This window comes from Peromyscus maniculatus, chromosome 21 (assembly GCF_049852395.1).
Source record: "Peromyscus maniculatus bairdii isolate BWxNUB_F1_BW_parent chromosome 21, HU_Pman_BW_mat_3.1, whole genome shotgun sequence".
In the NCBI taxonomy this organism is placed as follows: Eukaryota; Metazoa; Chordata; class Mammalia; order Rodentia; family Cricetidae; genus Peromyscus; species Peromyscus maniculatus.
This window is the reverse complement of record NC_134872.1, coordinates 5,456,526-5,475,082: the sequence shown is the minus strand read 5'-3', so window position 1 is coordinate 5,475,082 and position 18,557 is coordinate 5,456,526. Positions and strand designations below refer to the sequence as shown.

General features: G+C 57.8%; 1 protein-coding gene across 2 annotated transcripts in view; it reads left to right on the top strand.

Annotated features, from left to right (window-relative positions):
• Grm4 (glutamate metabotropic receptor 4) overlaps window positions 1-18,557 on the top strand; it is an 82,588-nt gene that overhangs the window by 45,145 nt on the left and 18,886 nt on the right. The window contains exons 1-4 of one of the 2 annotated variants that reach the window (XM_042265701.2): window positions 6,180-6,694; window positions 7,720-7,855; window positions 10,279-10,433; window positions 12,155-12,295. In XM_042265701.2, coding sequence (XP_042121635.1) covers window positions 10,331-10,433; window positions 12,155-12,295 — 244 coding nt within the window. In that variant the 5' untranslated portion in view covers window positions 6,180-6,694; window positions 7,720-7,855; window positions 10,279-10,330. Of the gene's footprint in view, window positions 1-6,179; window positions 6,695-7,719; window positions 7,856-10,278; window positions 10,434-12,154; window positions 12,296-18,557 lie in introns of those variants that run through there. The other variant, XM_042265700.2, reaches the window with a different exon arrangement.

Genomic DNA, 18,557 nt, shown 5'->3' with positions numbered 1-18,557 from the left:
GGCAGCAAGAGGGAGTCCCCTGTCGGCCCCCGCCAGGACACTTTGGAGTGGACTTGGGGAGGGGATGAGCACAGCTGGAGAGCAGGAGGGGCGGCTGGCCCTTCTGTGAGTTAGGGCCCACAGGGGAGGGTGAACTGTAGCTGGGGCTTGAGTGTCAGCTGGCTGGGTCTGAGGCAGCCTGGTGAGCCTTGGACACCGGATTTGCATTCCTAGCTCGTGCTGGTCAGTCTGGGGCAAACCGAAGTCGTTCTGTGGACCCTGGTTTAGATCGGAAAGGAGCTCTCAAGGCTGGGTAGTCCTTTTCTGTTCCTGGTGTTCTCAGAGCCATGAGCGATTATCCCATCTTCCATCTCTCGACTGATATTCAGTGTCAGATTCTGGGGAAGTCCCCTGTCCCGTAGCTTGTGCCAATCTGACAGGAAAGTCGCACGCCAAACCAGAGGAGCTGGCGGATCCCACCCACCCCACCCAGGAGGACTGAGGACTGAAGCCCCCTCCCTCCCTGCCTAGCATGTCTCTCCCCTCCCAGGGCTGGTGGCTAGCTTCGGGACTCCAAGCCTTCTCCCAGCAGCTGCAGGCCTGCCGGGATTGCGATGGATCAGTTCCTGACCTGGTCCATCAGCTCTAACTAACCAGAGCCCCAGGCACCCGGGGCTCCTGGGGCCACCGCTCCCCATCCCCCCAAGCTGGGTCTGCTGCTTTGGGCCTGTGTCACCCTCATTGCCACCACCAAGTCCAGCTGATGGTCCCCTTTCTGGGTCATGGGTCAACAGCTCCCTTTTCCACCAGGAAGGGAATGCGGAACGGTGCAGGGTCTGCCCAGGCCCCGGCTTCTGCTGCTTAGCTGCCCCCGCCCGTCCTCTCCTAGCCTGGCTTGCAGAGAGGGCAGGGCTGGCTGGGAGGGCCCAGGAGGACTTCCTTACCAGTGGCTGGTGTAACAGGCTCAGGGCTGAACTGCCTGCAGCGAGACATGGTTGGGCTGCCTGCGTAATTACATCTCAACATTTCATTGCTTGTCAGTTTCCACTTCCCGGGGATGTGGGCTTCTAAATATTTCATCCCGGTCTGCAGCGGCCCACCCTACTCTGGCCAGACCACAGGCTCCCTGCTGCCGCCCCTAACCCCCGCTGCTCTCTCCTGCCTGAATGTTGCTCCTATAAGGTGTGGAGCTAGCCAGGGGCACCTGGAGTCTCTCTCCACACAGGAATCTCCAGTACCAGCCTACCGACTTCCCATCTCCTAGACAGCAACTGGAAAGGATTATTGTTACTATTTTTTTTCAGACCGGGTTTCTCTGTGTAGCCCTGGCTGTCCTGGAACTCACTCTGTAGACCAGGCTGGCCTCGAACTCAGAGATCCACTGCCTCTGCCTCCTAAGTGCTGGGACTAAAGGCGTGCACTGCCACCACCACCTGGCTGTATTGAACTATTATTAATTGAGCTCCCCTGTCTGCTGGGCCCCGGGGAGTTAGAGGAAGGATGATGTATCTTGAGGGGCTCTCATGGAGGACAGCATGGGGCACTTTTGTTTGTGCACCAGGCAATGTCCTGTGCCATTTACCTGTGCTTGCTTGCTCAGTCTGCCTTTTTCCCCCCTTCATTATGCAGGCCTGGTTGACTTTGAATTCAAGGCAATCCTCCTGCCTCAACCTCCTGATTGCTAGGATTATAGATGTGTGTGCTACCACACTCTCCTATATGACCTATTCTTCACACTTTGTGATGGACAAAATCCAAAGAAAATTAAGTACCTTGTCCAAAGTTAGAGCTAAGAAGTGGTACCTGGGACTTGAACCCTGGCTCCCGGGCTCAGCCCTCTCTCTGAGGCAGACAAATTACTCAGCACAAGGCAGGGGTGGCAAGTGCCATTAGAGAGAGCAGAGGGGCAGGACTGGGCCATTGCCAAGAGCTGGGAAGCTTTTTTTGGGGGGGTCAGATCCACAGGCTTCGTGGGCTGGGCAGAGGGGGGGGTGGCTGCTGCTTGCTTCAGGACCACAATGGCAAAGACTTGGGGTGGCAGGGGATGTGTGACTTGGACGAAGTGGTCCTCTTTAAAAAGTGGGGGTGGGGTGGGAGGGGCTGGAGAGCTCTGGTGTAGCTCCTGTCCGCCTGTTTCTGGAGGCAGAGGCAGGTGAGGAAGGAGTGGAGGTCTGGTTCTGTGTGGTACCCGTGGGTGTGGCTGATGGAGACAGCCTTGGCCAGACAGGGGCCCTTTTAGCCACAGAGCCCCCCTTGTCCATAGGCAGACCAGTGAACTGGTCAGTAGACCTGGGACTGCACTCAGCAGCTATGAGCATGTGAGGGTCTTGGGGGAATCGCAGCCCTCTCTGCAGCGAATCTGGGAAGCAGGTGGGTTTCCTCCATCAATCGGGATACGGGTGGAAGGTCGGACAGGGCCCCCACGAATTTTCTGCCAGCATCCTGTCCCCTTAGCCCCGCCCCCAACACCTGTCTCCAGCACTTCTCTTTTCTATATTTTTCCTTGCTTCCTTGATCTGAAGGTGTTTTGCCTAAATGCATCTGTGTTAAGATATTAGGGCAATCATTCAATGGATTTCCTCCCAAGAGCCCAACACCATGAATAATGAAACTCTGAGCCCTGCTGCAGGCTAGCCAGGGACAGTAGGGCTTGCATGGTGGCCCATGTGTCCTCCTTCATCCTGGGCCCTTGGCCTGATCCGGGGTGGATATGTGTCACGTTCTTACTGCTGAGTGACGTGGGAAGCAGTGGGTGTCTGAGATGGGACCAGGACCGTCTGTGCCCTCTCGGCCTCCTGTGTCACAGTGGCCCGCTGCTCTTTAGTGCCTGGGTTCCTTTCTACCTCCCTGTGCACCTCTAACCGCACAGGGACACGGCTCAGGGCCGAGAGGGGACATCGAGGATGAGGGCTTTGCTTTAGTCCCTGGAGCGCTGTGCGGCAGTCCAGCTCTGCTCCCTGTAGTGTGTGGGCAGGCTCCAGAGAGCTACCGTGACCCCCAGCTCCCAGCAGACCCCGGAGTGTGTGGGGTCCACCAAGGCACTCAGGAAGACACCCCCCCCCCCCCGCGAGGAAGGGGACAGGCCTGAGGGAGTGTGCATGGATGGTGAGCATGGGGGAAGCTGTGGGGGAGGGGCTGTGAGCCTTGTGAGGGCCAGGGTTGGCAGGCCTGTCGTCTGACTGGGGACGTGTGTATCTGTGTGTATGTGACAGTCATTGTCTGTGCCTTGTCTGTGTATGAGAATATGGCTCTGTGCTTGGGCACCCATTTGAAGTCATTACAGGCAAACTGTGCTCCCTGGCTGGCTCACCCCATCCCTTGTGAACCCAATGAGTGAAGGGCTGGTGGGTAGTGGACAATCCCTGGCCAGTTGGTTTGGGGTGCTCCTGGCTAGGGGGGCCACCTGCCCAAAGACCTGTTGTAGGGCAGAGGTAGTCAGAGGCAGCCCTGGGAGGCCTGTAGTGAGGTAGTAGCTGCAAACCCGAGCAAGCAACACAGATGTCACACATGTTGGTGTGTGCACATGCACATAGTGTGGACTCAGCAGGGGTGAGTAGGGTGAGAGAGTAAGCGGGCTGGACAGTGCCTAGTGGGGAGGAGGTCTGGGGGCAGGAACAGGCAGGGTGACAGTGAGAGCCAGGCCTGAGTGGGCCACCGTCTGGCCAGCCCGGGGCTCTGTGCAGTGTTGGACCCGGGGGAGCCAAGCCCAGCTCTCCCTCCCTACCCATAGCTCACCGTGGAGCAGCCTCAGGGGAAGATGAGATCACCGGGGTGGGGGTTGGAAGTGCTCCCCACCCCAAACAGTACTGGACCCCTGCTCTGCTGCCTGAACTCTATCAGAGCCCCATCGCTCCATGGCGGAACCCTGTCAGCCACCCACCCTCTAAGGAACTGTTTCCATCTCCCTGGGAGCGGGTTTGAGGCTGGGATTGCTGACAGCCTGACTTAGGAAAGAAGGAGAGGAAGAGAAAGTGACGCGCGCACATGTATGTGCGTGTGCGTGTGCGTGTGCGTGTGTGTGTGTGTGTGTGTGTGTGTGTCTGTGTCTGTGTGTGTGTGTGTCTGTGTATGTGTGTGTGAGACTGCCTCCTGCCTGTCCTGCTTCCTGCAGGGAGCCTAGCGTGGCCTGGGGGCCCCTCCCCTGCTCTCCTCTCCCCTCCCCTGCCATTCCCTGCCATTCCCTACCCTCCCCTGCCCTCCCCTGCTCTCCCCTCTACTGTATTCTGCAGCAATATAGGTTTTTCCACTTGACTTCCTAGGGTTTGTCTTTTCATTATTTTTTTTGTTTTTACATTTAAAAGCATTTTTTCAAAAAAGGGAAAAGAGGAGAGGAGGAGCCTTCAGGGCTTCTATTCAGGCTGTAAGAAACTGAGAAGGAGCCTGAGCAGGTGGGGAGGAGTCTGAGCAGGTGGGGAGGAGCCTGAGCAGATGGGGAGGAGTCTAAGCAGGCAGGGAGGAGCCTGAGCAGGTGGGGAGGAGCCAGAGTAGGCAGGGAGGAGTCTGAGCATGTGGGGAGAAGTCTGAGCAGGCAGGGAGGAGCCTGAGCAGGTGGGGAGGAGTCTGAGCAGGTGGGGAGGAGTCTGAGCAGGCAGGGAGGAGTCTGAGTAGGTGTGGGAGGTGGGAGCCCATCCCTAGGCATTCAGAGCACCAGGCAGTGGTCAGCACAGCATGTGGAGGAGGCTTGCCCCTGCTGTTAAGTGTCTCTAAGTAAGGCAAAGTCCCTCTCTGGCCTCAGACCCTCTGTTCTCCAGGTGTGGACTGGAGTCTCAGGCCCCATGGGCTGATTGTAATCAGAGATATCTTTGGTGAGAGGCTGTGGCATCTGCCTCTGGCCAGCACACAGAGGCCCTGACTTGGCTAGGACACAGGTCTGCAGCTGGCACATGGCAGTTGGGTTCTGAACAGGGATCTAGCAGCCAGTTTCCTGGTAGGAGGTTGGGTAGGGTCTGGGGAATGACCTGAGGGATCTCGAAAGGGGACCCAGGTGGGCTTTGGAGGGGTCATGGGAACCCCAGATTCCTCCAGCCCTCCTAGTCCTGTGTCTGCCTAGAGCTGGGGGTTGGCTGTTTCTTGTCTGTCTGTCTGTCTGTCTGTCTGCCAGCTTCCATTGCTCTCTCCTGCAGTGTGGACGGTGGCTCTGGATGGAGTCCACTGGGAGCCTGAGGGCAATGGAGCGGGGAGGGAAGACAGTGCCCCAGGGAGCGGAGGAGTGAGTACCAAGTGGCAGGCACGGGGGCTGGACGTGGGTGCCCTGCAGCAGTGGTCGGGGACCATTCAGGTGTCCGAGGAAAGGCCGTGTGATTGTGCACACAGACACTCTTGGGTGTGCACACATACACTATGTGCACACACGTGTGTAATCTCCACCCCTTCCACAGAGATGGGCGAGACTTTGGCAGTGGGAACCTTGCCTCTCCTCCCTAGAGGCTGCTGTGGAGGGGAGGGCTTTCTGGATAAGGAGGGCTTCAGCAGAGAGGACCTTGGTCTGATGGAGGCTCTGGGCACTGAGCAGGATGGCTGCTTCACTTACCATGACCTTTGCTAGGCTGTTTGCAGCTCCGAGCCTCAGTTTCCGCGTCTGTCAGATGGGGATATTAGTATTTATCCAGGGTTGAGTGTGCAGACTCTTGGAGGCCAGACCTAGGCAGTGCCAAGCACAGGGTGGGTCCTCAATCGTGCTGGGCCACAGCGGCCACTCCAGTTCTCTCTGGCTGTGACAGGGAACCAGGAGAGAAGTGAAGCAGGGGTGCAGGGCTTTGCCACCCCCTGGAGCCATGTGCCCCAAGACAGACCTGGTGAGGCAGCTCTCTGTCCCCGTTCCCCCAGCTGCCATGTTGACTGTGGGCAGTGAAGTCATGACACTGTTGGGCACTTGCTTTCTCGTGACGCAGAGGCACAGTAAACGTTCACCTAAGTCTGTGCCCAGGCATGCCCACACTCCTGTGCCCAGGCACTCCCACCTCCACAGCCAACTCCCCTGCTACACACAGGACAGGGCAGCTGGTGGCCCGCAGCCTGGTGGCCTGGCTTTAACCCTCAGCTCCTCACCTAACTCTCCACCTCTGAGAGCCTCAGTTTCCCTGTCTGTCTACTGGGAATGTGGTGTGACTCCTCAGAGGAGTGACTTCATGTGGCCTTTGTTAGGTCACAATCACTTTATGTGGGATGCTCCGTAAATATCACGTCCTCCAAGGCCACACACGCACTCAGTTTCCTATGACTAACGTTCCCTCTCGCTGGGCCACTGCCCCCTCAACCTCCTTTTCAGCAGAATGAAGCTGGCAGGACAGGGCAGGACAGCACGCAGCGCTGGCCCAGGAGTGGGACTTAACCCCACACGTTCTCCCTGTAGGAGATAAACTCCCCACTTCCCACTTCCTCCTGGAGCCAGGTGGCTGGGCCCCACTGCCTGGCCTAGCCTCTTCCTCCTGTCCATCTGTCTCCCCAGATGGGGGAGAAGACATGTCGCCATTGGCCCATTTTCTAACTGGAGAGAGACCATATGGCCGGTTGGCAGGAGCCGAGTACCGCCATCATTAGAACGCCGCCAGCCAGTGAGGGCAGCAGGCCATTCCCTGGCTCGCTCTGTGGCCAGGGGCTGGAAGGGGTGCTCACACCACACGCTGTGAGAACCACGTAGAGGCGCCTCATGCCTGGGAGGGTTGCGTCCGTATAGACGGACCAGGTGGAAGCCCAGGCAGACATAGGCTAGCAGGTATGGGATTGGCCTCGATTGAAGAGCTAGGGTCAGACCCGGGGAGGACACTGTTCTGAGTGGACCTACAGAAGGGCAGAGGTCCCACCAAGGGGCTGGCTTCTTGGGTTCTTCCCCATGTGCTTTTCATTAGCGGTTCCCCAGCTCCACCCAGGGCCTCGAGGGCCTGTGGTCTAGAGTCCCTCGCTCCTGGCTGGGCCAGGCAGACTGTCTGGGCTCCAGGTTCCTTGCCTGCCCCATGCAGTGGTGAGCACAGGTGGTCCTCAGTTGCTCTCCTCGGGAGAGTGCAGGTGGGCTATGAATCTATGAATGGCGTGGCCGTCTGCCTGTGCTCCCCTGAGGGGCTTGGGAACTGGCTGGCTTCTGAGTGCTCCCTGGCGGACGTCCTCTGGTGCAAAGCTGGGGTACATCCTGGGACACTATGTTCACCCTGGCCCACGCCAGCAGCCGCACATGCAGCCCACTCTCAGGACCTTTTGGGTGCAGGGTCTCTGGGACAGGGGTAGGAAGCGTGTGGACATGGGTGTGGGGACACCAGTTACCAGGGTGGCTCTTCTTAGATCTAATCCTTCAAAGAACCTTCTCAGGTGAAACCGATAAAAATAGCCAGCGCTTGCTGGTACTTGCTGTGAACCAGACAGCGGGTTTGCTCAGGCTGACTCACAGATTCCACAAGAAGCCAGTGAACTAGGTCGCCTTCTAATCTCACTTTATCGATGTGATGTCTGAGACACAGAGAGGTTGAGCCATTGCTTTGCGTTTTCCTAGCAATAACTGGTAAAACCAAGATTTCAAATAGGCAGTATGGCTCTTGCTAGCCTCCATCAGGGAAACTGAGGCACAGAGTACTTAAGTGTCACATCCAGTTAAATATTCTGTATTCATGCTGTGGTTGGTGTTTGTGACCATGACGTGGGGCTCTGGGGGTCAAGCGAGGGACCCTGGTCACAGTCTCCTGGGGTGTGCTGGAGGAGTCGGGAGCTCAGGCTTGACTGCTTAGGCTGATGGGCAGGGCCTCTCCACAGGAGGTGTGTGCATTGCCCAGTCGGTGAAGATTCCTCGGGAGCCCAAGACCGGGGAGTTTGACAAGATCATCAAACGCCTACTGGAAACATCCAATGCCAGGGCCATCATCATCTTTGCCAATGAGGATGACATCAGGTAGGGTGGCCATGGCAGACAGTAGCCCAGGCACATCCCACTGGAGGACTTCCCTCCAGGGAGTTGGGGAAGGGCAAGGGGTGAATCAGAGTGGTGGACTCCCAGGCTAGACCCAGCTACTCTAACAGGGCTCCTTCCCCTCTGTTTCCTACATCCATTCTGCCAGCCAAGGATGGCAAGCAGGACACTTGGGGGAAGCTCCTCATGGACTTAGGCACGCACGGCACAGTCCTAGTTCACCTGCTGGAGGGTGACCTCAGCCACGTTCCTCAGTTCTCTCAGCCTCTTTGCTGTTTAACAAACACCAACAAACAATTCCTGTCCAAAGCCGGGCGGTGGTGGCACACGCCTTTAATCCCAGCACTCGGGAGGCAGAGCCAGGCGGATCTCTGTGAGTTCGAGGCCAGCCTGGTCTACAAAGTGAGTTCCAGGAAAGGCGCAAAGCTACACAGAGAAACCCTGTCTCGAAAAACCAAAAAAAAAAAAAAAAAAAAACAATTCCTGTCCAGGAGTGTCTGAGTGCAAGGACTATGGAGACCCCGCCAGTCCCTCTGTGTGTCCTCCAGTCCTGCAGAGGGGTCACAGGTCACAAGCCCAAGGGCCCTCGACAGACTGTCCCTGCAGACCCTTCCCAGCATGCCTCCTTTCCTCTTGCTTCTCGCTCGACCCACCTTCTAGAAACCAGTCAGGTCCCTGAGGTTCACCTTTGAGAGCGAACCCTGCATGTGAGCAGAACTGGGGGAGGGGTGGGCCTGCTCTCACAGAGGAAAGTGAGCCCCAGGCTCAGTGACCCTCTCCCCAGAACCTTCTAAGGCCCATGTTGGCCTGACTTCCCTCTTTGAACCCTTCCCCACACCTTACCCCGGGTCCTGAGTTTCAGCAACACAGAAGCCCCAGGAACAGTGCGGGAGTGGAGGAGAAAGGATCCCCCCAGGCAGGGGTTCCCCGCGGATATGGTCTCGAGTGGATGCCCTCCAGGATGCACAGAGACAGTCTGAACCTCCTTAAGGCACACAGGTCCCCCAGATATTGGTGGCAGAGCTCTCCATGCCCCCAGGGAAATGGTTGCCTAGTGGCTGCAGGCTTCCCTGGGCCGTCCCCTTTGCTCCCCCCCCCCCCCCCCCGCTCCTCTCTCACACCCCTAGAACCAGTCCCACACCCACATCCGGCTGTGCATGTCGCTTTGGGCCCCCTGCTTCCCAGGGCACCCTAGTTCAGGTAAGCCTCCCGTTGGGAAGAAGGGTGAAGGTCTTGTCCCTAGCGGAGGGGCTGGATGGGACTCTGTTGAGCCACATGGGCAGTCTGGCAGGAGGCGGGCTGTTTCTGGAAATCCACTGTGTTTTCAGAAGTGGACTGAGGTAAAAATAAATGCAGGTGGTGGGTTGGGCGGGGGATGATTGCTCTCCCCTCCTCGGCTTCTCAGATGCAGGAAGCATTAACAGGATTGTGGCTGCGGTTCCATGTGCCTGCCCCATCTACCATTAGTGGTGGCCCAAGGTGGGTGGTGGCCTGCTAAGGGGCCAGGAGTTGGCAGAGAGATGAGAGCAGGGGCCCAGGGTGACCATGGGCTGGCTTGGCGGCAGGTTCTAGGGCTTGGGGAGAATATTTTCCCTCTAGTAGTCCATATCCTGCTCTTGTCTCGACTTCTGCCGGCCCAGGCCTAGCACCCCTGGGGCCCTGGACCTGCATCCTACTTCTCACCAGGGGAGCACAGAAACAGTCTCTGGGGTCCCTGGCTCCCACAGGAGAGTTTCTGGCTCCTCTCCAAGAGAGCAGGGTCAAGGGACTCCCACCCTTCTCCTCCCCCCTCTGAAGCTCTGGGCTTGAGGGCCATCCAGTTCAAGATCAGTGGCGTGCCATGTGGTCCCCTCAGCCCTGTGATGGGCTGGTCCTGTGCCCTTTGATCAAGGTCCCTGCCTGGAAGAGAAGATTAGGGCTAAGAGGCCCCACCCTGCACCAGAGCAGCTGAGGAGGGGGTGGATGGGCAGCTACCCTGTGGCATCCATGTGAAAGATTGCCTTGCTATGGGGTGGCCTGGTGCCCGGAGAGCATGCCTCTGAGAAGACAGGGGTTTGGCAGATATCATCTGGAACCCAAGTGGGGCAGACAGGGATTTGGGGAGACATGGATGATCTTTGGAGGGCCTGCATGCGAAAGGTCACTGTAGACATGCAGGTAGGCATAGGCCGAAGAGTTGGGGAGCCTGCAGGAGGCCTGGCAGAGGCAACCCTGGGCTGTGGATCAGGGGTGAGGGGCTCAGGTGCAGCCTGGGGATGGGCATAGGCTGGGAGGGGGTCAGGTGTGTATGGGGTATCCTCTATGGCTGGGAGCAGGGGCAGCCATGGGTTCTGGGAGATAGGCATGGAGGATGGGGGCAGCTGGGTAGCCATCCATATCTGGGCTGGGCTGCTGTGTCCCCACAGGAGGGTTCTGGAGGCGGCACGCAGGGCTAACCAGACGGGCCACTTCTTCTGGATGGGCTCAGACAGCTGGGGCTCCAAGAGTGCTCCCGTGCTGCGCCTGGAGGAGGTGGCTGAGGGTGCTGTCACCATCCTTCCCAAGAGGATGTCTGTACGAGGTAGGCCCAGCAGGTGGGGATCACGGCCCCCGTCAACCCCCATGGCTTGCTGACCACCTCCACCCTCTTGTGTTCCCTGTCTTGTCTTGCCTCTTCATTTGCCCGTCACCCCCTGCATGCAGAGGCCTCCAGCATGGCAGAACTGAGTGCAGACCCGGAACTGGTCCTCTGGTGCCTTAGCTGCTTTGGGTTGTGGGACATGAGAGGCATGCGGTCATGGAAGTGTCTTGTACCTGTCCAGCCCCACCCTTCTCCTACTTGGGACCCTTTCCCTGCTCGGCAGGGAAACCATGCATGGCAGCATATTTCGGTGTGGCCAGCTCAGGGCCCATGGCTAGGTCTGGGCACCCTGCTCTGTCTTGCCTCCCTTCCTTTCTACCTTGCCCACACCCCTTCCTCTGGGACGAAGGCCATGGTTGTCCTGGGTAGGAATAGACCTCTCTGGCTGGAGTCTTGCCGGCCGTGAGGCATGATGTCAGTGTCCTGGTGATAGCCTGACTTGGCTGCGCTCATGACGGGACGATGGCGCCCAGGGCCTTCGTTCCGCTCAGTGAAAGCCCACGTTGGGTTGACAGGCCTGGAAAGGCCTCAGGAGTCAGCCCCTTCATCCGACTTCCCATCACTTGCGAAGGTCACATAGCGTGTCCTCTCTTCACCTTGAGGCCCAGCCAGCACAGGCAGTGGAAAATTCCACAGCACCTCAGCCACACGGAGCCACAGTGAGCACCCAGACTGACTGGTGTGGCAGACGTCAGCCCCTGCCGGGTCCTCATTTAGCCTCCCAGCAGCTCTGTGACTCCAGTCACAGAGCTGGGATTTGAACCCAAGACTTAAGTACCCTTTCTCTCTGGGACAGTGGGGACATTTTTAAAGACACTGGTTCTCATGTGTTTTTTGTTTTTCGAGACAGGGTCTCACTGTGTAGCCCTGGCTCTTCTGAAACTTGCTCTGTAGACCAGGCTGGCCTTGAACTCGCAGAGATCCACCTGCCTCTGCCTCCCAAGTGCTGGGATTAAAGCGTGGTCACTATTTCGGCCACTGGTTCTCCTCTGGAGATACTGTTGGTTGTCATAGTGAGTGGGTGATGCCCCTGGACTCTAGTGGCAGGAGGCCAGGGATGCTATTAAACATCCCATAATAGTCCACACAACAAAGAGTTACTCAGTCCCACCATAGTCCAGAATTCATCTCCCTGTGCCCCACAGCTTAGACAGTCCCTTAACTTCCATTTGGACCCCCATGGGGTGAGCTTCAGAGGGTCTCTGGGCAGGAGGAGAGGGCGCTGTCCTGCAAGTGCCAGTCCTGAGGCAGGGCTGCCTGAGCAGGAAGGGAGCTGGGCAGCTTGCAGAGGGCAGAGGAGCAGGTGCTTGTCAGCAATGGGAATGTTCTAGACCAGGGGGCAAGTGCACGGCCTGGTCTTGCTGTTTGCTCTAGGTGACCCCCTGCCTTGTCTGACCAGGTGCCCTCCATGTGCCCAGACTGACCCGTGAGGGCATTTCCGCCATGCAGGCTGTGGCCCTGAATCACAGGCACTCCGCTGGGACCTGGCCAAGCTCTTTTCATTTTGCATGGCGTAAAACGATGCCGTGTTTTGTGTTTTCTTAGCTGCCTGGCCCCAGGTCAGAGGACGCCCCTTTCCCTTCCTGGCCCCGCTTCTCTCCGTGTCTGGGTGTGTGTGGGGAGGGCAGGGAGGAGGCCCTGACACCCCCGTCCCCTGCCAGGGTTCGACCGATACTTCTCCAGCCGCACGCTGGACAACAACAGGCGCAACATCTGGTTTGCCGAGTTCTGGGAGGACAACTTCCACTGCAAGCTGAGCCGCCATGCGCTCAAGAAGGGAAGCCACATCAAGAAGTGCACCAGTGAGCATGCGCCTGTGGTGGGGCCTGCGGAAGGGGGTGTCAGCGCTGTGGGGGCCTGTGGGGGGTGGGGACTGCACAGGTGGGGCCTTGGGGGTCCAGACTTCAGGGAGGCGGACCCTGTAGAATGAGGGATGGTGGGGGTGGGGGGCCAGTGGGAGGCAGAGCCTGTGGGAGGCGGGGCCTGCAGAAGGTGGGGACTATGACGGTGGGGGCCTGTGGGAGGCGGGGCCTGTGGGAGGCGGGGCCTGCAGAAGGTGGGGCTTTGGGAGTGGAGGCAGGGCCTGCTGGCTGTGGGGCCAGATGCTAGGCTCCAGTTGTGGCCACCAGCCCAGTTCCCCTCGGCCAAATCTGGAAGAGCCAAGAGCCTAGCTAGAGGGGCTTAAGGACCGGTATTCAGAAGCTGCTCCTCACGTCTGTGGACGTGCGATGGTCAAGGCCTGAGGGTGGAATTGGTAGGGCTGGAGGAACGGGGCTATGGCCAGAGTAGGGTGCAGCCCACGGTGGCCTGAGAGGTCAGAGTGGGAGGGCTGCGCTGGGTTCTCCAGGGAGCAGAGCTGGAGGCGGAGCTTGCCCCTAGGTCTCACGGAGGCGTCTGACTGCCTTGGGGTTCACCGTGCTGGACTGACCTGCACAGCTGATTCCATTCCTGCCGCTCAGCACGCCGCCAGCCCCCCCCCCCCCCCCGACCCACCAGGGGCTTCTTCCCCAGTCACTCAGCAAGTGTTAGGCTGGCCCACGGACTGACGGCCTGGGCCTGTTCTTGTGGAGGATGGAGAACAAAAGAGTCTGAATCCTCATGGAGTTTTTATTCTAATGGAGAGACAGACGATAAACAAGATAAATAAATCATGGGATGTGTCAGAGGGAGCTGTACTGTAGAAACAAAACCCATTTGAAAAAGAGGAGGAAGTACCGTGGGGGAGGGCAGCAGCCCTTCACAGCCACAGGATGTGCTATGGGGGAAACTGAGCCCCAAAGGGGTCACGTAAGGGGAGGTCTGAGAAGGGATCTTAGTTCCCACAAGTGCCAGGGGCTAAGGCAGGATTTGATCCGAGGCCTGACCTTCAGCCGTCCACCCTGGGGCTGCAGCCTGTTCTTGCTTCATATGTATTTGGACCCAGGTCCTGAGTGCTCTGGGTCTGAAGAGCTCTGCAGCAGGAGCCCCCTGGGTGTCCTGGGGTTCTGGGTGCTGCTTCCATGTGGTACCTCACCGAGGGAAAGGCTTCTGTCCTCTGGAGTGGCCTGGGCAGCTTGAGCAGCGAGGTGGGAGGTGGAGACACTCCCCAAGGAATCTTTGGCGCATTGGGTCCCTTAGGTGGGGCAGGAGGGAGCTAGAAGTGGTGGAATTGGGGTCTGGGAGTGGGAAATATGCTGCCCTCTGGTGGCTGCAGCCCACAGGGACTAGCAGCCACTGGGCAGTGGTTCCTCCCAGGGTCACAGCCAAGCCCTTGGTGTCTGGTCTGCGGAATCTGTGTGTGGGCGTGTTGAGGGGCAGTGTAGATATGTGTGTGCAGGAGTGTGGGCCTGAGCTGGGGTGTGTGTGGGTCTCGTGTGGAGGTTCCCGTGTCCTGCAGGAGCCTGTCTCTCATGCTTACACACGTTAGGTTTCTGACTGCCAGGATCTCATTTCACCTTCCCAACTCTAGAAACCCCTACGTTTCAAGTGTACCATAGGCCATGGAAATTCAGAGAGACAACAGGTCAGAGAGTGCACAGCACACATCTCAGACAGCAATCACAGGCTGTGCAAGGAGTACAGACGTGGGGCTCAGGAGATAAAGCACACCCCACAAATGTGAGGACTTGAGTTCTGATCCCCACAGCTCACAACTGAAGAGACGGCTCGGCAATTAAGAGCACTTATTGCTCTTGCAGAGGACTCAGGTTCAGTTCCCAGCACCTACAGAGTGGCTCACAGTTATTGGTACCTCTAGTTCCAGGATGTCTGATGTCCTCTTCTGGCCTCCATAGGCACTGCATGTACGTGGTGCACAGACATCCATGCAGGCAAAACCCTCATGCACATAAAGCAAAACCATAAATAAATCCAAAGAAAAGGAAAAGCCAGGCATGGTTTGCATTTGTTATCCCAGGGATGGAGAGCTGGGAGGCATGGGGGATGGGAGGAGGTGGTCCCTGGCTTATTGCGCAGCTGGCCTGGCCCACTTCGCTGAGTCTCAGACCAGTGAGAAACCCTGTTGCAAACAGAAGGTGAAAGGTACGGATGGAATGACCCTGACATTGTCTTCTAACCTCTGCACACACGTGAACATGTGTGCACCTCCCCACAAGCATGCACACATACACACAAGTACAAGCACGTCTAGTTAGTAATGGAGGCTGGGCCCCCATGGGCAGACTGATCATGTGTCCTGTCCACTTGCTCCTGTGCCCCTGTTAGTGGAACATTGTGTGGATACCCTGATCATGGTTTCCCAGGGTGGGTGGGCAAACCGGAAGTGAGGTGAGATGGGGCATCCTGCTCCAGTGTAGGTGAAGATCAGGGATCTCTGGAGTCACTTCCTGTCTGTGGGGATTCAGAATAAAGGTCTGGACTTCTCAGGCTGAGCCCAGACTCAGGCTTCAGCATGGATAGCTCTGAGGTGATGCCCAGGTGCAATCCCAGAATCCCTGCTGCCTGTTGGAGCATGCAGGCAGAGGCCTTCTGAGTGTGTAGAGCTTTGCGGGGTGCCTGGGGCCAGCTCTGTGACCCCCCACCTCTGGCCTTGGCTTGCTCTTCTGAGAAATGGGGCTGATGTGAGCTGGCCCAGGGGCCTGCAGGAGGAAGTGAGGGCACTAATGGAGGCCCTCTCTGAACTGAAAAAAGCGGAAGCTCTCTAGCCTGGCTGTGCATTAAAACCACCTGGGGAATGCTTAGGGTCCTCATCACGGGTGGGATTGGCTTTTTAAAGCTCCCTTGGTGACTTTAATGGGCACTTGCGGGGGGCACTGGATTTGAGGCTTAGTCCACGGGAATCACTTGGGGAATTGCGTAAATACTCACACCCGACTTCACCAGGGCAGTCTGGCATCTACCACAAGGGCTTTTATCTCAGCTACAGGGTTTTTTTGTTGCTTAGGTTGGTCTCAAAGTCTTGATGTAGTTGAGGGTGACCTTGAACTCTTGACCCTTCTGCCTCCACCTCTCAAGCACTAGGATTGTAGACTTGTGCCACCAGGTCTGGTTTTTTATTTGTTTGTTTCTGAGACCGAGTCTCACTCTGTAGCCCAGGCTAGTCTCAAACTTGCAGTGATTCTCCTGCTTCAGCCTTCCTGCTACTGAAACCACAGTATCCAGAGCACCAGGGTTTGTCAAACATTCCCAGGGCAGGGAGTTGTTCTGTGCAGGCAGAGGTGCTTTGTGAATAAGAGGGCAGGAGGGTGGCAGTCACTGGTGTAGGCACAAGCAGATGGACAGGATGTCATGGAGGGACAGCATCCAATGGAATAACCCCCCCCCCCGAGTCTCTTGGTATTTTCTGTAGTAGAAGATTCAGGACTGTACCAACCCAAGGGCTAGCACCCATTTTGTAGAAGAGAAAACTGAGGCCACTCCCAAGCATCACAGTGCTAGAGTTGGCAGGATGCACAGTTTGACTGAAGTGTCATGGCCTTGGCGCTGAGGTGGACGTCCTGCCCTGCCCCACACCTCTCTCTTCCCCCTTTAACTCCAGGCCTCTTTCCTCTTCAGCCCAGGCAGCCAGAGCCTGGTGGCACTGGTGTCCCACCTCTTCACTGCACTGGAGCCCGGCTTCGGCCTCTCCCCCGATGTCGCTGCTCAGCTTCCCGCAGTGGCACTGAAGCTGGCGTCCTCTGGGACAGCTTTATTTGAGATAGGAAAGAGGAGCGGAGGGCCACCCTGGGGACAGAGGAGCCCAGTCCTGGGTCCTTGCAGACAGAGAGAAGCGGCCCTTCTTCCCTGGGGTCGGTTGAAGTGGAGGGGCCGAGGGGCCCAGAAGTCTCGGCACCACTTGAGTGTGCACAGAGGGCTGGTGCAGGCACAGGGCTGTGAGGATGCAGGTGAGGAAGGCACCCGTGTGCACCGTGTTCCCGACACAGCCACGGGAGCTTGTAGACCCGGACGTGCATCATGCTGCTGGCACTTGCCGCGGTGACCTTGAGCAGGTCCTCATTTGTAACTGGCATCCTGCCACCCTGCTCAGCCTCCAGAGCCCTGGGACGGGAACGGCCCTCCCTCACAGCCTCCCTGGGACGATGGGAGCTGACTTGCTGCTGGCCCGTGGACTGCCCACACTGACTGAGAAGGGTCACAGAGAGGAGCAGTCTGTGGCTGTCAGGCCCAGGAGGGCAATGCCTGCCACCTGCCTCCTCCATGCCCAGCCCCTCCCCAGGAGCGCACGGAGCAGGCTTGGGAATTAAAGTCATAAACAAAGCAGATGTGGCATCCGTCTTTTTGACAGCGCTGCCAGCCAGGTGATGGCTGAGCAGAGGAAGGCTCGGTTTATGAGGAGAGAGGAAAAATTTACTGTTGGCTGCTCCCAGGGGCTGGGAGTCCACAGAGGGAGGGCGGGATGGGGATGGCAGGGGCTGGGTGGGGAGCTGCTAGTTACCCATTGTGCTGGCTGCAGCCGCAACAGCAACACAGCTACCCATCAGCCAGTTTAACCTGCATCCACCCACTGATCATCAAGAGCCGTCCTAGGATTTTGCATTTCATCTTTAAAGCAACCCATTTTACAGATGAGGAACTGGCCTTCTTGTAGGATCTTTCTACCTCTTCTTCAGAGGGACCAAGGAAGTCTTCCTTTGGGGAAAAGTGAGGAAGGACAGTATTTTGGGAGCACCTACTGTGTGCCAGCCTTGCACCCATTAGGAACTCCTAGTTGGTCAAACTGTCAGGTGTTTGGTAGCCAGGGTATGCCCAAACCCTTTTCTTGGTCACCCAACCAGGAAACCACTGGCTTTTATTCAGAGGCTGAACACGGGGCTGGGGGACGGCTTAGTCAGTGAAGTACCTGCCTTGTAAGCGTAAGGAACTGAGCGTAACAAGGCAGACTTGTGTGTGCCCGTGATTCCATTCTAGGAAAGTGGCGACAGGCAGATCCCTGGAACTTGGTGGGCAGTCAGCCGAGCCCACTCAATGAGTTCCCGCCAGTGAGAGACCCTTTCTCAAAACAGAAGCAAAAAATAAAAAAACCACTATGCGGGTGGCTTCTGAGGAGTGGCATCTGAAGTTGACCACACACACACACACACACACACACACACACACACACACACACACACACACACACAACACACCCCGGGGTGGGGTGGGGAGAGGCTGACTGTTCTTAGTCTCTGCTCACTCCACTGTGAGCAGACCTGCCTCAGGATTCTCTGGCAGTCTGACCAGGACAGCTCCAGAGAGGAGAGAGCCGGTTCTGGGGGACGTCGGAGGGAAGTTGGGATCCTAGCTAGGTTGCACATTCAAGTGAGGAGTTCTCACTGGGACGGAAGGTGACACTTGAGCTGAGGGGAGCGAGCACCGGGCGGGGAGCAAAGAGAGATCATGTCAGGTAGAGGGCAGTGTGTGCAAAGGTCCTGAGATGAGCCTGCCGCGGGTAGAGAGGGAAGAGGTGGGGAGGGGTGGCCGGGGTCACGTTGCCCTTAGCAGAGCCTAGCCCAGTGAGGGGATGGTAGGCTCCCCCGAGGTTCTAACTGTCCCTTCTGCCTGGGAGGGAGGCTGCTGGATGAAGCGTGGAGATGGCAAGGAGGCTGGGATGTCCCCAGGCAGGAGGGACAGGGTCTGGGTTAAGGGCATGACCGAGGTGAGCAGGGGTCAGGTTTTTGGCAAGTCTTCAGTGTGTCTGCAGAACTTGCTGAAGTCTTCAGGCCAGGGAAAGCGGACAAGAAGCCAAGGATGGAGCCTGAGCAGGCAGTGGATGGCTGCTCCTCATCTGGGAGGGGCAGCATGGAGGAGGGGTGGGCCGAGGACAGGCAGGAGCTTGGTCTAGGATGCCAGGGAGGTGTCCGCGCAGACGGCATCAGGAGTGAGCGGACTTGGAGATGCACAGAGGGTTGGGGAAAGGGAGAGGGGAGAAGGGATGCCAGACGGCGAAGGGAACCCTGGGCGGCAGTGGCCTTGCAGGTGTGGCTCTAGAGGAGGATGCAACACCCGTGAGCCCAGCCAGCTTTAGCAGGCACCCCTGCAATGTCCTGGAGGTCCCAGGGAGACAGACCCCACTGGGTTTCTGCTGCCATCCCTCTGCGTTCTCCTCCTGACTCTTGCCCTCTCCAGTTCTTCCACACTCTCCCGGGT